Source organism: Salvia hispanica, chromosome 2, assembly GCF_029641045.1.
Source record: "Salvia hispanica isolate PSC_SH4W2 chromosome 2, Shi_PSC_v1, whole genome shotgun sequence".
In the NCBI taxonomy this organism is placed as follows: Eukaryota; Viridiplantae; Streptophyta; class Magnoliopsida; order Lamiales; family Lamiaceae; genus Salvia; species Salvia hispanica.
Genome location: NC_142693.1, coordinates 62,685,475 through 62,703,501, shown reverse-complemented (window position 1 = coordinate 62,703,501; position 18,027 = coordinate 62,685,475). Strand labels below are relative to the sequence as shown.

The 18,027-nt window shown below is 33.0% G+C and overlaps 1 protein-coding gene across 1 annotated transcript; it reads left to right on the top strand.

Annotated features, from left to right (window-relative positions):
• Nucleotides 1-10,460: 10,460 nt before the first annotated feature.
• LOC125208351 (uncharacterized protein At2g23090-like) lies at nucleotides 10,461-11,948 on the top strand. Its single transcript, XM_048107946.2, has 3 exons — nucleotides 10,461-10,628; nucleotides 10,761-10,801; nucleotides 11,654-11,948. Exons 1-3 carry the CDS (start codon nucleotides 10,556-10,558, stop codon nucleotides 11,771-11,773), a joined length of 234 nt encoding a protein of 77 aa, XP_047963903.1. The 5' UTR covers nucleotides 10,461-10,555; the 3' UTR covers nucleotides 11,774-11,948.
• The last annotated feature ends 6,079 nt before the right edge of the window (nucleotides 11,949-18,027 follow it).

Here is an 18,027-nt window from a genome sequence, read left to right as displayed (position 1 = left end):
CATCATGAATTAAATTATGAGTGATGCTTTTGCTGTGAAGTGGGGATGATCATTTAAGTGATTGGATAGGTATATATAAATTATAAAATGGTTGATTATAGTCTGGCCTAAATTTTAAGCAAATTTCAGTATAGTAAGCTTCTATTTCAATTAATTTTCTGTATAATCTGAATTTTGAGAAAATAATGGGTGGATTATAGTTTAGCATGAATATTTTGATGTATCACTTGACAATTTTGGTTGAGTAATGAAGATAATCTTGTGGTAATAAATAAAGTGTTGTTGCCATGAATTTTTCTGCCCTGCCATGAAAAGAATCTCAATCTAATTGAAATATCTCAATATAATGGTGGTGTAATCTGATGAAATTCCCAACAACATCAATTAATGTAGTAGTTATGATATGATGTTTGAGTAATTTGGCCACTAATAATTAATGGGTTGAGCACTAACCATCCTATTCTAATCTGGATAGGGTCATCTTTTTCTTCTTTTTATATTTTTTTTCTCAACCACTAATTTTTTATATAAAAAAAAAATCATAATTGATTGGTTGCTTTAATCTAAGATGGAGAAAACTCTAAGATGGAGAAAACTCTGTAATTGTGGCTGATTGAGGGATTTGACTTTACCAAATAATAGCATAGCAATTCATAGGTAACTTTAGAGTCTAGACTACCGTTATGATTCTGAAATATGGTAGTGATTAAATATTTTGTAAGATAATATGTCGATTTTAATGTTCCTCAAAAAGTATTCATTGTGAAGAATATCATAAGTGTGTGTAAGGCATTTAATTAGTGGAAAGAGAAAAATCCCCCACATGTGTGTAAAATAAGGGAGAACTCAGTTTTAAAAAAAAAACTAGTGTTACCATATGTGCTATTGCATAGGAAAAAAAAAATTTAAAATAATAAAGATATATTAACTTTAAAAAATATATATATAATAAATAAGTAAAAAAAAATATATTTAGAGATAAGAACTAATTAAAATAAGTATTTCTAATATTATAAACAATTAAAAATATAATAAACAACAATAAAAAGATATCCGTACTTCTCTCAACCTACTCCCAATGAAACATTTCATATTTTAACATATGATTATATGCTATTTTAATATTTGAAAGAATAAATAATAGTAGTCAAATAAAAAGCATATTATACAAAATTTAATAAATAGTACTTCTCTCAACCACACTGGAGCTGGGGTCCATTTCAAACATCAATATACCTATCAATATGGTGTCCAAATGCTGATCCAAGACCACCATCGTCTTCATCGTCGAAATACCTTCGCGTGGGTACCTCACACGCCCCAAACGGAGTTCGCGCAATGCAGAAAGAAACACGCGGGCGGGTGTTTTGCCAACCCGAAAACATCCGGTCGGGCATTTTTGTCGAGAGATCAATTTTTGTCCAGAAACTTCACGCGGGCGGATGAAATGAGCCGTGGGAATCACCCGGTCGGGTGTTTTGTCCGGAATGTGACTTTTTGACCAAGACTTGTTTTGTTTTGCTTCTTTTTAACTCCTAGTATAAATACTCTTGCTAGGGTTCATTTCAAGCAACTTTTGAATATTTGTAAGAGACAATTTCTCTATATTTGAGAGCTCACCTTCTTCATCTTTTGAAGACTTATCAAATTCCTTCGGGTTGCATTCGATCTTTTGCCGGGCTAAGGTTGATTGTAAAGGTATGCTTGCTAGTTCTTGTGTTGCTAGTTTATGGAGCCATTAGGTGTTTGTATGTGAAAGTGCCTTTGAGATTTGTTTCTTGTTCTTAACCTAAATCATAACACTAATTCATTCTCTATCCTTTTATCCATTTTTCTTGTTCCATTTCTTGGTTTATCTTGTTTATTTGTTGGGTTTATTTACAAGAATAAGTCCGGGGCAAATTCATCAGTCTTCAATCTATAAGATTCACATTAAGTAGTCAAATAAAAACCAAACTTCATAATACGGAAGTCCCGTTATAAACTTAACAGTAACATAACTTACATCAAAGAATTGTTAAAAAGTAAAAAGATTCACATTAGAAGATATCTCTAGGTAAAAAGGAGATGACATATGACAGTTACACAATCAATAAGATGAAGATCATATGTAGCTATATGCAGAGGAAAGTTGGAATTATTCCTTGAATCATCTGATTAGATAAACCAGTTGATATAAAACAACACTAATCAAGACAACTATAAATCTATACCTGTACCTATCGATCTTTCAATAGCAACCACAAGTTCATCTCAACAACTATTGTAACTGTAGAAAATTATCAATAAGCATGAATCGCAGCCTCTCAATAAAATTAACAGAATAACAATCAATAAAACAACACCCACATTATTGAATTTAATCACTGACTTAGATAAAAATCTAAACACGTATACAATATAGAAAAAAACATAGGAGTAATACTTACAATGCATAACCTCTAATATTACTGCAATTCGCAACACCAATTGAAGACTATTAGCAGAACTAAAGCAATGAGAGATTATAATCAAATTAGTACCATTTATCGCTGATACCCTAAATTCCTTGATGCGCGTGTATGTGATATTGGACTGAAGATTACGGAAGAGGCAGCGGATAAAATAGAATGATGAAACTAAAAATTAAAATGGTTACATGTTTATAATACGTGGAATAAATCAAATCAAATCACATCAAATTAAAAACTCCCAGTTCACCATTTAATCCCATGTTTTTAGGCTTTTAATTATATATTTAATACTATAATTTTTTAAATTAAATAGCAATTTTGTAAATTTCTCCAAAACTCTCCTTTTATATATTGTATAGATTCCGAACTTTCCTTTTTTTATTAATAGTATTAAAATTCATAGAGTGAACTACAAAAATAGTCTCTGGCCTATGCGTTTATCACGCCAATGAACCATGGACTTTAAAAATATCCCCAGACAACCCTGGACTAAGCGTTTATCTCGAAAATGGTCGTTATTTACTGTTTTGTGATGAAAATACCCTTTTGGGGGGTTTGGGCAATTTGGTCTTTTTACATTTTAAATATGATATTATTTTAGTGATGTACTAAATCTGATATTATTTCAAAATTATCATTCTTCTTCCCTTTTGCCATCCTTCACTTTGTTTCTTATTTCAATATTAGATTTAATTTTATATAATTAAATTTTAAATTTTGATTTTTAAATATCAATAAATTTTTTTAATTATTAAAATTATTATTAAATAACATATTAATAGTTTTAATCAATATTTGATAGTGTCTAATATTTAATCAATAAGGTACGACGACACCTTAGTTTTAATCATAAATAGATCATATAACACGATTTATTCCAAAATAAATATGCATCTAATGTAAGACTAATATAATTTTCGTTTATTAATTTGAAAATAATCAAAATTAACTAGAAAATTTCAACAAAAAATCTCCTATATCAAATTTTTAGTCAACTTCATAATATTTTTAGTCAAATTCTCCTATACATTAGATGCATATTTATTTCGGAATAAATCGTGTTATATGATCTATTTATGATTAAAACTATTAAATATTGATTAAAACTAAGGCGTCGTCGTACCTTATTGATTAAATAGACACGATCAAATATTGATTAAAACTATTAGTTTGTTATTTAATAGTAATTTTAATGATTAAAAAAAATTTATTGATGTTTAAAAATTGAAATTCAATATTTAATTTTATAAAATTAAATCTAATATTGAAATAAAGAATCAAATTGAAGGATGACAAAAGGGAAGAAGAATGATAATTTTGAAATAATATCAGATTTAGTACATCACTGAAATAATATCAGATTTGAAATGTAAAAAGACTAAATTGCCCAGACCCCCCAAAACCCCCTAAAAAGGGTATTTTCGTTACGAAACAGTGAAAAATGACCATTTTCGAGATAAACGCTTAGTTTAGAGTTATCTGTGGATATTTTTAAAATTCAGGATTCATTAATAAGATAAACGCATAGTCCAGAGACTATTTTTATAGTTCACTCAAATTCATACTAAATAGATAAATTCCGAACTTTCCTTTAGTATAATAAAATCTCAAAAACTATTTCCTATGGACAGTGGACACCACCTGCCATAACTTTATTTGTTCAACATACATATACTTCATTTGTCTTAACATTTATTTATAATTTCGTTTAATAAAATAAAGTCATAAATAAGTTTTTTTTTTTAAAAAGAAAACGTCAAACAGTCTTGACCAAGAAAGAAACAAAAAAGGAAAAATTTTGAGTAATAGTATACTAAAACTAAAGGAAAATGATTAAAGAAAAAAAAAAAATTAAGCACAAAGGTCGTGACTTGTGAGTGTGTCGCACAACGAACAAGTAAACTATATGTCCTCACGCTGAGGCGTGCGTCCGTGCCACAATGCGTCACTTCTCTTTTACTGTGAGACTTGTATACTAAAAGAATCGAATAATATAGTGTCGAAGATATAAACAAACTCCACTCTAAAAAAATCCACAATTTCTCCTCATAATTATAAAAACCTAATTCTTGTATTTGTTTTATGATTTGCATAAAGAGAACTCCACTTCGGAAAGTTGTTGAATTGGTATTGAAAAGTCAAATATGAAGAAATCCTGTCACTGGCACGAAAATTTTCTATACATTTACAAATATAATAAGAAAAATGAAATGATTAAGGTCTAAAGGTGGAGCCCAAGGAGTCAATAATTGTAGAAAATTAAAGCTAACGAAAATCGACTGGTTTTGAGAAGCTATATTCAATCTTGAATACTACTACTTTGATATAGTGCATGCTGCTTTCGGTACGTTATACATCGTTTTCCAAGTTGATTAACTATTTTGGTATACTATATAATAAATTAATAATATAATTATTAGATGATAGCTAAGATCCAATTGGGAAATATGTCGGCAACCCAAAAATATGAGTATTAACAAAATTATTATATGCCACATCTCAACTTTAAGAATACTATAAAGTGTCAAAATCACATATATGGTCGATAATATTATAGTCGACGCAATAAATTTACAAGGTTTTAATAGCAAATATGATCTCATGCCTACAATTTAACCCTAAAGACCTATTATGATTCAGTGCGAATTTTAATAGAGTGGAAAGGCAATTTACTATAAATAAACAAATAGTATAAAATAAAATTTTTAATCACAGAGGTACTTGCTAAAGTAGCAAATTGAGATATTTTTGGGTGGCCGTCCCAAAAACCTCTAAGATGACTAATTTTTCTCATGTGGTCGATCGAAACTATTATACCACTTATTTGATTCGCATAAGTTTTTGAAGTAGAAAAAAATATGAAACGACGTTGTTTTGAGATTAATTCAGTTCAGGTTGCCAACTATTAAGATTTTATAAGAATACTAGGAAATGTGTGGAACTTTATTTAACAAAGCAATAAAAGGAAAAGGTAATTGATACATTTGTCGACAATTATTAAAGCCTTATTTAAATAGGATAAACAATTATATAATAAATCTTCACTAATTTATTTTGTCTTATTTAATTTGAGAAGTTAAGTCTACGTCGAGGATGGTATCCAGTAGCTCTCAATGAAAAGAGTCCTACATGAGCTTACCCGTTACCATATATTTATGATTTAGTAATAGGACCAAAGAGTTCGGTTAAAAAATATTAATCGTGTGGATCTATGTAAGAGAGATCAGATAATTAGTGCTAATGAATCATTAGAATTGCTGAAAATGTGAAATTATTTCACAAAATGACAAATAAAACCTTGAATTAAGTTTCACCAAGCCCAATTTCAAATTGAAGTTTATTGTACAACCCATCAATGCGTTCGATAGTAAAACACATTGCACCAAGCCCAATTTACTGCATCTTAAAGCCCAAATTCAGAAGGAATATTATAACATGGAAATGCAACTAAGTCTATTGCTAGTAAAAAAGGATGGTTGCACATTCCTAATGAAAGTAGATTGCAAAAATTTATATAGTACTAGTAGTAGTAGTAGTATTTGTTTATCACAATGTGTGATTTTTTCTCAATAATGTCATGCTTAGCTTTTTCTTTTAATATTATCTCGATGTAGCACGTACGCTAAATTTATTATGGAATCATGATTTAATTTGAATTAAATAATTTGTGTAAATTAGAGGGTGTGGAATGTGTTGACTACCGAATTCATCAAGGCAAACTTCACACCTTCAACTCCATCGACATGATTCATAAACCCTAAACCCCTATAAATTGGCCGGCCGCCACCATGCACCACCACCACCACCATCTCCTTCTCTCGCAATATTCGGATCATGGAAGCGCATAATGTTGTTTCGTGGTGGCTTGTTTTGATGGTTGTGATCTTGTCTTGTGGCTACGGCGGTGTCCAAGCTGATAGGGCGGGGATTTTTCCGGCTTCGGGCGCCGGAAAAAAAGGGATACAAATGTCTGAAGGTGTTGGTCTGGATGTGGACTTGACGGCTGGTGGAGGCCGAGGCTATGGTCCTGGGCGGGGTTATGGCGGAGGCCGTGGAGGCGGCGGCGGCGGTGGGTTTGGCAATGGCGGCGGCGGAGGGTTTGGCAATGGTGGCGGCGGAGGGTTTGGAAATGGCGGCGGCGGAGGGTTTGGTAATGGAGGCGGCGGAGGGTTTGGCAATGGCGGCGGTGGTGGGAGTGGGATGGGTAATGGTGGTGGTGGCGGCAGCGGTGGTGGTGGTGGATTTGGTTCTGGCGGCGGCGATGGATGGAGCAACGGGGGCGGGGGTGGTTCTGGTTCCGGGATGGGAGGATATGGCGGTGGCGGTGGGTCGGGGTATGGTGACGGTGGTGGCGGTGGTGGTGGGTCGGGGTACGGTGACAATGGCGGCGGTGGCGGTGGTAGCGGCGGCGGTGGTGGTGGTGGTGGAGGGTATGGGAGGGGTGGTGTGTTTTTTGGGGGTCTAGGCAAGAAGTTATGAATTTGTTAAATTATGGTAGTAATAGTAATATGGCAATAATTAGTTAGTTGTCATATACTTTTATCTGGAAAATAATAATTTTATGTAATTTGAATCCAGATAATATTATCCCAATAAATAATATTTGCATTGCTTCATTTTGGTAGCAATATAGTGTGATTTTACAGCCGTAAACAAGTGCTATAATGTTAAGTGTTAACATTGAACTATTCAAATGATTTTATAAATTAAATAAACTGAAAATTAATACTCCATCTGTCCCAATAAGTTGAGTCACTTCTTTTTGCACTCATTTTGAAAAATCGCACTAATATATAGTTAGAGTGAGTGAACAGTAAAAGAAAAACGGGAATAATGTAGATAAGAGTCTTTTCTACATTATTTTCGCTTTTACTTTACAATTTATCTACTTTAACTATTTATCATGATTTTTTTTTAAATGAGTGAAAAAAAAGAAGTAACTCAATTTTCTTGGGACGGAGGGAGTAAAATTGATACACGTTCTGAAGAGGAGGAAAAACACATTAATAAATTTACAAGTACTATATAAAATAGGCATAATGTATGTATAAAGAGACGTGGACTATGTTCATTTCCAACTCGTAACATAGTTATGATCCAACATCTTTGTTCTTTTTTCTTCTTTGCCTTTTTATGGGCATTCAAGTTGTGTATCACTTTTTTCTTTTGCAAAATCTTTGAAATATATACCACAAATTTATTTAGCAAGTTGGACCAGTTGTGACTTGCAAGTGGAGTGGGTGTAGAATTGAACTCAATAGTTGCAATGTTTGACTATATAGAAATATTCTTGGCCACAATTGTTACATAGTGGAATCTAGAAACATTAGGCACTATTAAGTCTTACTAATAATATGCCAGCTTGGGCATTAGCGGTCTCGCTTACACACATGGTCACTTAGTATTGGTAGAAAGGAAAAACGTACTCATTTAAAACATATAATAAATCATATACTGTACATGTGTACACTATTATATAATAAGAGATCGTTCAATTAGCAAGATTTTATTGAATAATTGAATATGTATCATGTTTGGGTGAAAAAATTGAATCTCACCGTGACTTAGTTCTAGATATATATATTTTTATAATAATTAGTTATAGTCACCTTTTACAATTAAAATAATCCAAGAACTTAATCCTAGATAATGAATAAACGTACGACATTGATCAATATCAACCGAAGACACCTTAGGGGGTGTTCAGTTGCCAAGATTAAATCTCATGATTAAATATGTATCATGTTTGGTTCATAAGATTGATCCCTACAACTTAATCCTAGATGGATAGTCTCATGATAATTAGTCATAGCCTTCTCCCTCCAACTAAAATAATCTCACAACTTAATCCTAGATGGATAATTTCATGATTATTAGTCATGACAACCGAACGCCAACTTAGTAGATTGTAGCGATGCATTTCACACCTAAAACACATAACATACATATACTATTGCAGTCACTAAAATTGTTATTGTGAATACTCTATTCTTGTTTCAAGGGTATCCAAATATTGTAGTTAAGTTAATTCAGTCTCATATTTGCATACAATTATACATATATGCAATATACATTTATTAGTGGTTGTTACAAGATATCCATCCATCATTAAGAGAATTTTATAAGATATCCAACACTTCTTGAATCACCCGGTTGAATATCCAATCTTAATGTTCCTTCCACATATGACCACTTTTTAATTCAATTAGTCTAATCCATTTTCAATCATATCTCGTATTCTTCAAACGTCATTTCACATATTTAAAATAATTTATTTTGATATTGTTCAATTAGGTACGTATGGATTATATTAGTATATTGTGAGATTAAACGCATTATATCATCCCGAGCGTTTGTATTGATCTAACATAGACTTGTTGTTTGTTGCTTTCTTATTCTCGAGAATTCTTTATGGAGTAGTATATATAGATAAATGATACTGTGATGGCATTTGTTTATGAAAGGAGTGGTTTTTATATTCCGATTGGATAAATGTAATGTGTCACAACTCATATAAGTCATAAGTGTTGTACTTTAATTACAAAATTATAGGAGAACATTTTCTCTGTCTAAATTGTAAAAAAAATCTAAAAATATAGTAGTACAGTATAAAATACTAAAAAATAGGTAAGCATTGAGTGTTAATTTTGTGAACGAATCAAATGTACTATTACTACTAAGTAGTAGTAGTAGTACTAATAAATATGTGTACGATTTAGGGAGTTTCAACCATAATCTTCTTGGAAGACTGATAGGAGTATTAAACAACGATAATTATTGCTTCCCACAAGAGGCTTTTATAGATTAATTTTGTACGATTAAATTTTAAATTATTGATTTTAAACTATTAATTAAATATTAAAATAAAACAATTAAATGTTAGTAGTAATTTATTACTCCCTCCATCTCTGAAAATTTGTCACATATTTCTTTTTTCGTCCGTCCCTAAAAATTTGTCCCATTTCACTTTTACCATATTTGGCAGTGGACCTCATATTCCACTAACTCATTCTCACTCACATTTTATTATAAAACTAATATATAAAAGTAGGACTCACATACCACCAACTTTTTCAACCCACTTTCTATTACATTTCTTAAAACCCGTGCCGGGTCAAATGGGGACAAATTATGGGGGACAAAGGGAGTAATTTATACTCCCTCCGTCCCACTTATGAGAGTCCCGGTTGAGTTCGGCACGAGTATTAAGAAATGTAAAGAAAAGTTGGTAAAAAAATATAGTGGAATGTGAGACCTATCTTTTTATATTAGTTTTATAATAAAATGTGAGTGGAAAAAAGTTAATGGAATGTGGGGCCTAATACCATTTATGAAATATTACAATCGGAACTCCTAAAGTGAGATACCTAAAAATTGAATACCAGGACTCTAAAGTGGGACGGAAGGAGATAATGATGTTTTCGGAAGCAATAGTCAGCATAATTAAAAGCTAGTATAAATTATATACTTCCACAAGCCACCTAAGAACTGTAAACTGCACTAAATTGGCGTTTGATAGGAATTAAATGCGCAAATTAATGTGACTCGGAAAAATTACTAACTATCAACAATTATTCGTTACCTGATAATTATAACCCCCACCTTTTTTCCAGAACTATCCTATTTAAATTTTTCAGAGCTATCCTATTCTACAAACTTAAAATTGAATGTCAAGATCTTCAATTACAAAATATAGCTAAAATAATAATATGTACTATCATTATAAAGTTATTATTGACTCAATTTTAACATTTCACCGAGAGAAATCATGGATTTTATTTGTTCAAAACGTAATATTTTTATGGTGTAATTTTATGGTTACATTGAAAAAAAAACTCAATGATAATTTTATGGTGTAATAATGACAACTTCTGCCTAATTTCCTTTATCTCCATTTATTGGATCTATCATCCCACCAATAAAATTCCCCATACTGAAAGAATATATGTATAATTATTTGGAATAGTATTTTCCAATATATAAATAGCAATTGTGCTTCTTTTCATCAGAAAGGCATAAATAGAGGTTTTTGATCTTCAATAACCAAAAAAACAAAAAAACAAAAAGAAGAGGGAGAGAAAGAGGGGAAGGAGCTAGAAGCCATGGGCGGAGGCAATGGCCAGAAGGCAAAGATGGCTAGAGAGAGAAACATGGAGAAGCTCAAAGGCCAGAAAGGTATATCACTCTTCTCTTAATTTTCAGTGTTTTGGATTTTCCATGTTAGGGATCACAAGCTCATTTCTTTTCTCTTTTTATTTTCTTTTTTTATTCAATTGATCGTGATTGCGTGTTTGATTTTCTGAGCAGGAAGTCAGCTTGAAACCAACAAGAAGGCTATGACCATCCAGGTAAAAAATATTTTTGTATAAATCTGATTGTTACTGTGTTTATTACTGATTTATCTGTGCTATTTGTGATATCTTGAATTTTTATTGGAATTGGGGGTTTTGTTAATTTCTGATCTGATTATTCTGTGGTTTCTTACTGTTGTTTTCTGTGAAAAGGCTGATCTTGATTGCTGTTGATGCTGTATTGCTCCTGATTAGCTCAACAGTTAAAATGTTTTGATTCAGTATATAATGTATAAGATGTGAAAAACTGATCTTTTTCTTGAGACTTTCTGAAATTTGTCATAAGATGTAGGTCTGATAAGTGTTGAAAGTTCTTCATAAGAGTTTCCTGACTTTTGATTACAATGATAAGTCTTGAGTTTGCTAGATTCAATTCAACTCGAGCCGTTCTTTGTTTTTATAGATCGACTGTGTGTTTGTGCTGCAATGTCGACACTTTGTCTTGGATTGCAAACATAAGTGTAGATAGATGGTGAAGTGAATTGTATCAACTTCTCTCATATAATGGTCTTTTTCCAGAGAACTGCATGTTTCTCGGTTGTTTCAGCTCGATCTCATTGAGTAAGGGTGGCTAGGACTTGACGTGCATAACTGCATCGAGTAGACTTGCTTAATGAACTTAACATAGGTCGTTGCTATAGGTCTCAAATAGTATGGTATTAATCGTTCAATTCTCTTTCCAATAGCCTGTTTATGTAAGTGTGAACTGATCCAATCTTGATCGATGGCGATCTTGGATAATTTTGCTCAGTCTTGTGTATTTTTTTATTCAAAACAGTGATGATAGTGTCGTGCTGATGCGCTCTTGGTTTTGGTACTAACTTCAATGTTACCGGTTCTAAACTGCAGTGCAAGGTTTGTATGCAAACTTTCATTTGCACTACTTCGGAGGTGAAATGCAGGGAACACGCTGAGGCAAAGCACCCGAAGGCTGATGTCTACACTTGTTTCCCCCACCTAAAGAAGTGACGAGGGGCCATCGGTGAAACTGGTTTCAGCTATATTTCAAGTCTGTCAATGTTTTAGAAGCTGTTTCAGCATTGTTGCTGAGATAATTTCCTAAATTTTTTGATGGTTTAAGTGTATTGAGACTCAGTGAAATATGTTCATATTATCTCAATCTATATTATTATTCTCTGCCTTATTATATTAGTACTACTGTATAACTGTTGAAAGCTGATGTTTGAATCTTTTCTACATCTCAAGGTTTAATTAGATAGATGTTTGTATTGTTACAATTTTTTGATAATGTTGGAAGAATTAAGAAGATGAAATTCGATTTCAGTCAGCCCTTCGGTGCCATATTTGTAACGAGGCGGAGTAGGAGTAGGTGAGAATTTGAGCTACTGCATTCGCGTCCTGCTAGTTTCAGCAGCCCGCACTTGGTTGAATTCCGGTGGAGATTTCGTCTACGTACTTCAACGCAAAATTAGTAAAATAAAAGAAAGAAATTTACTGAAATAGTACTAGAAAATTTCAATTTTTAGACACAGAGAAAAAAGAATTTCTATATTTTAAAAATTAAAGTACTCTTTAGCTTGCTTTTTAATTTATTTTATTTAAAATATTTATTTTCTATATTTGAAATAAATCTCTTTTTTTTCCTCATTAAAATATTCAACTAACTTTTACTCTCTCCTTACTTTACTTAACAATTTCTCAATTCTCGAGTAGTATTTTAATTTAATTTAAATTTTTTTTATTCCAGGTGATTGTATGAACAACTAACTGTTACTCTCTATTTAACTTACTTTTAACAATTTTTTTCATTCATGAGTAGGACAATGATAGTATTTTAATTTAATTTAATTTAAAACATTTTTAATCACAGCGAATACCGAAACTCGAAAGTGGGCTATCAGTTTTGGGCTGAAGGAGTAGCAAGTTCAGGCCTTGGGCCGTTTTTTATCAAAACTACTCTAAAAGGAGCCCGACCAAATAGGCCCAAGGCCTAAGCTCAACCAATGTCTAAAAGGATATCATATCGCAATGGGCACCCCAAAAATCAGCTATAACATTTTTTTTCAGCTTAGCTGCATAATGAATGCCTTCAGAGACAAAATTTAATAAAGATAGGAACAAAATTATATATTGTGAAAAATAAAACAAAAAACAAATGGAAATTGAGGAATTTATTTTTGGGATAAAGGTTGGTGAAATTTATCATTACCACTTGTAAATTATTTATGAATTTATTTTGGCAAACTTGGTAAAAACTTACTACTACTATATAAATTTCTTTACTGTTGTAGTGTAATTTTTACTTGATTATGTTTCCATTGGATGTTGTGTGACTTTTTTGGACACATACCCAAATTTTTGTGAAATTATTTGTGAATTGCACTGGTGCAATTTTAATTTGAAATTTTCAAATCATTTATTTTCATATTTGGTAAACTTGCTTCATTTTGCGAATGTAAAAAGCTAAAACTATTCCGCTTTTGTAATGATTGTTCTAATTTTTTTATTCCTTCATAGCATCTTCCTCTTTCTCCAGTGTCAATATGACGTCGTCCGTCGCCTCTGAATCTCAGGTCACAAAATGTTTGACCCTCTGGACGCCATCGTCACAGGATCACAGTTCACTAGATCTCGTAATAGGATCACAGTTCACTAGATCTCGTTTCGCAATGTTTGATCATTTTGACCGCTATTGTGATCTTGAGGATTTAGCAGTGGGCAGTTTATGCGAAGAGATGTCGGTTGATTGTTCTGTTTTATGGTAGGTGGTTTTCTTCATTTTATAATGATATGAAATGTTTTTGCAATATCAAGTGTAACATTTTTCAAAATTGATATACAAATTCACTTCGTATATTCTTTACTCTGATTCATTAAACTTATTCTGTTAAGTTTTTATTATTTTATAAATAATGAGTATCCATATATTATTAGAGTTTTATAATTATAATGCTCCGAACTCTGCTCTTGGCTTAAATGAAAAAATCTTTTGATGTTTATTTATAGCTAGAAACACTTCACTTATCAGCTTATTCGAAAGGTATACAACACAATTATTATACTGTACTATGTGTTATATTTTTAGAATTTTCTAGTCTATTTTTATACTAGTAGTTTATTTTACATATTTACATTCTTCTCTATAAAAAGGTAGATATTTTTGCTATATAACTCTAGATAATTCTACTTCAAAGTATCTACACATTGTTTACTCTAATATATTATTCATTTGTTGGAATCAAAAGATATTTTTGCTATATAACTCTAGATAATTCTACTTCAAAGTATCTACACATTGTTTACTCTAATATATTATTCATTTGTTGGAATCAAATTAATGATTCACATAATTCATCACATAAATCACACATGTCGAATACGATTGATAAACATAAAGCGGAAGCGTACATGGATTCGGATTCATGATGTTGTTAATGATTCTGAAGTATGGAAATTAGTCTTCCAAGTGACAACGCTCTCTCACAGATTCTCCGTAATCTGTAGAGTCTTGATACGTCAGATCAATAGGAATGAGAATCTATTGACCTATTTATAGAGTTGCACTTGGGGACCATAACCATGTATTTAGGAATAAGTCCCTAACTTTATTATAACTTTAATTTCACCCATAACAAAGTTAAAGTTATCCAAAGTAGTATCTGCACAATAGTCCTCATATTTTAATAGATAATCGTTTGACCCTATAAGTTATATAACCTTAGTAGATCACGTAATCGAGTCAATCAATAAATAGTCATTAATATTATGACATCTTTAGACTATTATGTTGGACCATATTAAAATGTTTCAAAAATCTCCCACTTGGGCCAACATAAAAAGTCGCCAAATGATTGTACATTACTGAAATTGCGCGCTTACTATTTATATCAATCATCTTTACCGATCCGGTCTACTAAACATGTTAATATAGAACCAAAGAAGTTTAAGTCACAACACGTATACATGACTAAACTCATCAGTGATCACAAATATCAACACATCTAGCAACACAAATCAAAATATGAGTGTGCAGCATGAAAATTACATGCTATGTGATCTTTTGCATGTCTATTTTCAACTGGTCCTCTGAAACTGTAGTGAGATCAGAAAATACCAAAGCATAATTCAAAGTAACTAAAACCAAAGTAACTATAGTTCACTTAATATAACTGAAATTTAATGTTATTACATAGATGAACATAAACTCCCACTAAACCAAAGTATCACAAGGTCGAATACCCATGTGAAATACATGCTCATGAAAGACCGAAGGCGGTAAACCTTTTGTAAAAGGATCCGCAAGCATGGAAGTCGAACCTAAGTGTTCAATTTGCAATTGTCTACTCTGAATTCTATCCTTAACAACAAGGAACTTGATGTCAATGACTTCGACGAGCTCCTGTTGTTGTTGGAGCACATGACTGCGGACTTATTGTCACAATATAACTTGAGTGGTCTTTCAATACTATCCACAATTTGCAGTCCTTGAATAAAGTTTCGCAACCATACTCCATGTTGTGATGCCTCAAAACAAGCTATGAATTCTGTTTCCATTATAGAGGTGGCTATCAATGTTTGTTTAACACTTTTTCAAGATATAGCCCCTCCGGCGAGCATAAAGACATAACCTGACGTGGATCTACGACTATCTTGGCATCCCGCGAAATCCGAATCAGAATACCCAATGATCTCAAGCTGATCCGATTTCCTATAAGTGAGCATATAATCCTTTGTTCTTTGCATATACCGCAAAACACGTTTGACTGCTTTCCAATGATCCATACCGGGATTACTCAAGTATCTGCCTAGCATGCCCACTATGAACGCAATATCCGGACGCGTGCATACTTGTGCATACATAAGACTTCCCACAGCCGATGCATAGGGAAGTAATTTCATTTCCTTTTTAGCAAGCTCATTTTCGGGACATTGATTCAAACTGAATTTATCACCTTTAGCCACAGGGGTTATCGATGTAGCTCTTTTGTGATAATCCAAGTACACCTAGGGAACGATCCCGATGTATTTGGATTCCTAATACAAAAGAAGCATCACCAAGATCTTTCATTTCGAATTTTCTAGAGAGAAATTTCTTGGTGTCACGTAGTAAATCTACATCGTTGCAAGCAAGTAGAATGTCGTCGACATATAGAACCAGGAAAATAAATTTGCTCCCACTGAACTTATAGTATATACATTCATCAACTGGATTTGTCTCAAAACCAAATGAGACGACAACTTTATGAAATTTAACATATCATTGACGAGACGCTTGTTTAAGACCGTAGATGGATTTCTTAAGTTTGCATACCATCTTCTTTGGGTCACCGGACACAAAGTTTTCAGGTTGTACCATATAAATCGTTTCTGTAATGTCGCCATTAAGAAACGATGTCTTTACATCCATCTGATGTAGCTCCAAATTAAAATGAGCTACTAGTGCCATGATTATTCTGAATGAGTCTTTCGCCGAAACTGGAGAGAAAGTCTCGGTAAAATCGATGCCTTCCTTTTGAGTAAAGCCTTTTGCTACAAGACGAGCCTTATATCTCTCCACATTGTCTTGCGAATCCCGTTTGGTCTTAAAAATCCACTTGCAACCAATGGGTTTCGCACCTTCAGGCAATGTGACAAGATCTCAAACGTCATTGCTTTGCATAGACTTAATCTCTTCAATCATAGCATCGATCCACTTTTGAATATTAGGGCTTTCAATGGCTTGACGGAAAGTGACTGGGTCATCTTCCATCGCTCCAATGTCTACCTCATGCTCTTGGAGATATACAATATATTCATCCGTAGATATTGCAGGTCTCCTCATTCTAGTGGATCTCCTTAGTGGCACTACTTCATCATGTTTTTGAGGAGGTTGTGGTTGTTCTTCATGTTGTTGTTCGGGAGGTGGAACAGGAATTACAAGAGTGTCGTCTTGTTCTGGAATGAAGGGAAGTGAAATCACTTCCTCTTCAAAGACAACATTCTTTATGCCATCTTCCCCCCCAAACTCAACTTCCTCAAAGAACCTTGCATTATTCGTCTCAAAAAATGATCTAGTTGTGGGATCATAGAACTTGAAACCCCTAGACCGCTCAGGATAACCTACAAAATAACAACTTACCGTTTTAGAGTCCAATTTATGCTCGCGTGGCCTATAAGGCCGAGCTTCAGCTGGACAACCCCAAACATGTAAATGACCTAAGCTGGGTCTTTTGCCCGTCCATAATTCATAAGGGGTTACGGCAGTTGCTTTAGTAGGTACTCGGTTTAGGATGTATGTTGCGGTCTTAAGTGCCTCTCCCCAAAGGGATTCTGGCAAAGTAGAATGACTGATCATGCTTCTAACCATATCCTTGAGGGTTCTATTTCGTCTTTCAGCAACACCATTCATGGTAGGACTACCAGGCATAGTGTATTGTGGGACGATTCCACATTCCTCAAGAAATCTAGCGAATGGTCCTGGACGTTGTTCACCCGAGCCATCATATCTACCATAGTATTCTCCACCACGGTCAGATCTGACGTTCTTAATTCTTTTTCCAAGTTGATTTTCAACTTCGGCCTTATAACTCTTGAACGTATCCAGTGCTTGAGATTTTTCACTTATGAGATATAAATAACCATATCGGGAATAATCGTCTATGAACGTAATAAAATATCGTTGACCGTTCCAAGATGCAGTAGGGAACGGTCCACAGATATATGTATGGATAAGTTCTAAGACGTCTGTAGTCCGATTGACTTCAAATCTCCTAATATTTGTTTGTTTCCCCTTAATGCACTCAACACAGACTTGAAAGTCTGCCATATTGGGAATGGTAAGAATTCCATCTGACACAAGTCTTTGTATTCTCCATTTGGAGATATGACCTAAACGTTTGTGCCAAATTGTAGCAGAATTCTCACTTATTAATTTACGCTTTGTACCTCGTAAGTTCACATGCAAGGCTTCATTAAATGAAGTAATAGTATTAAGCAAATAAAGATTATCGCCATAAGAAAGAGAACCGGTGCCAACCAAAGTTGAATTTAGATAAAGACTAAATCTACTATTTCTAAATGAACAAGTATAACCGAATTTGTCCAATACAGAAATAGAAATTAAATTCCGTCTAAATGACGGTACAACAGATGTCTGTTCTAAATCCAAATAACAACCAGTTTTTAGTAATAATCTAAATGTGCCTATTGCCTCCATTTCAACTTGTTTGCCATCGCCCACATAGATGAATCTTTCAGCATCAATCGGCTTTCGGCACTGGAGG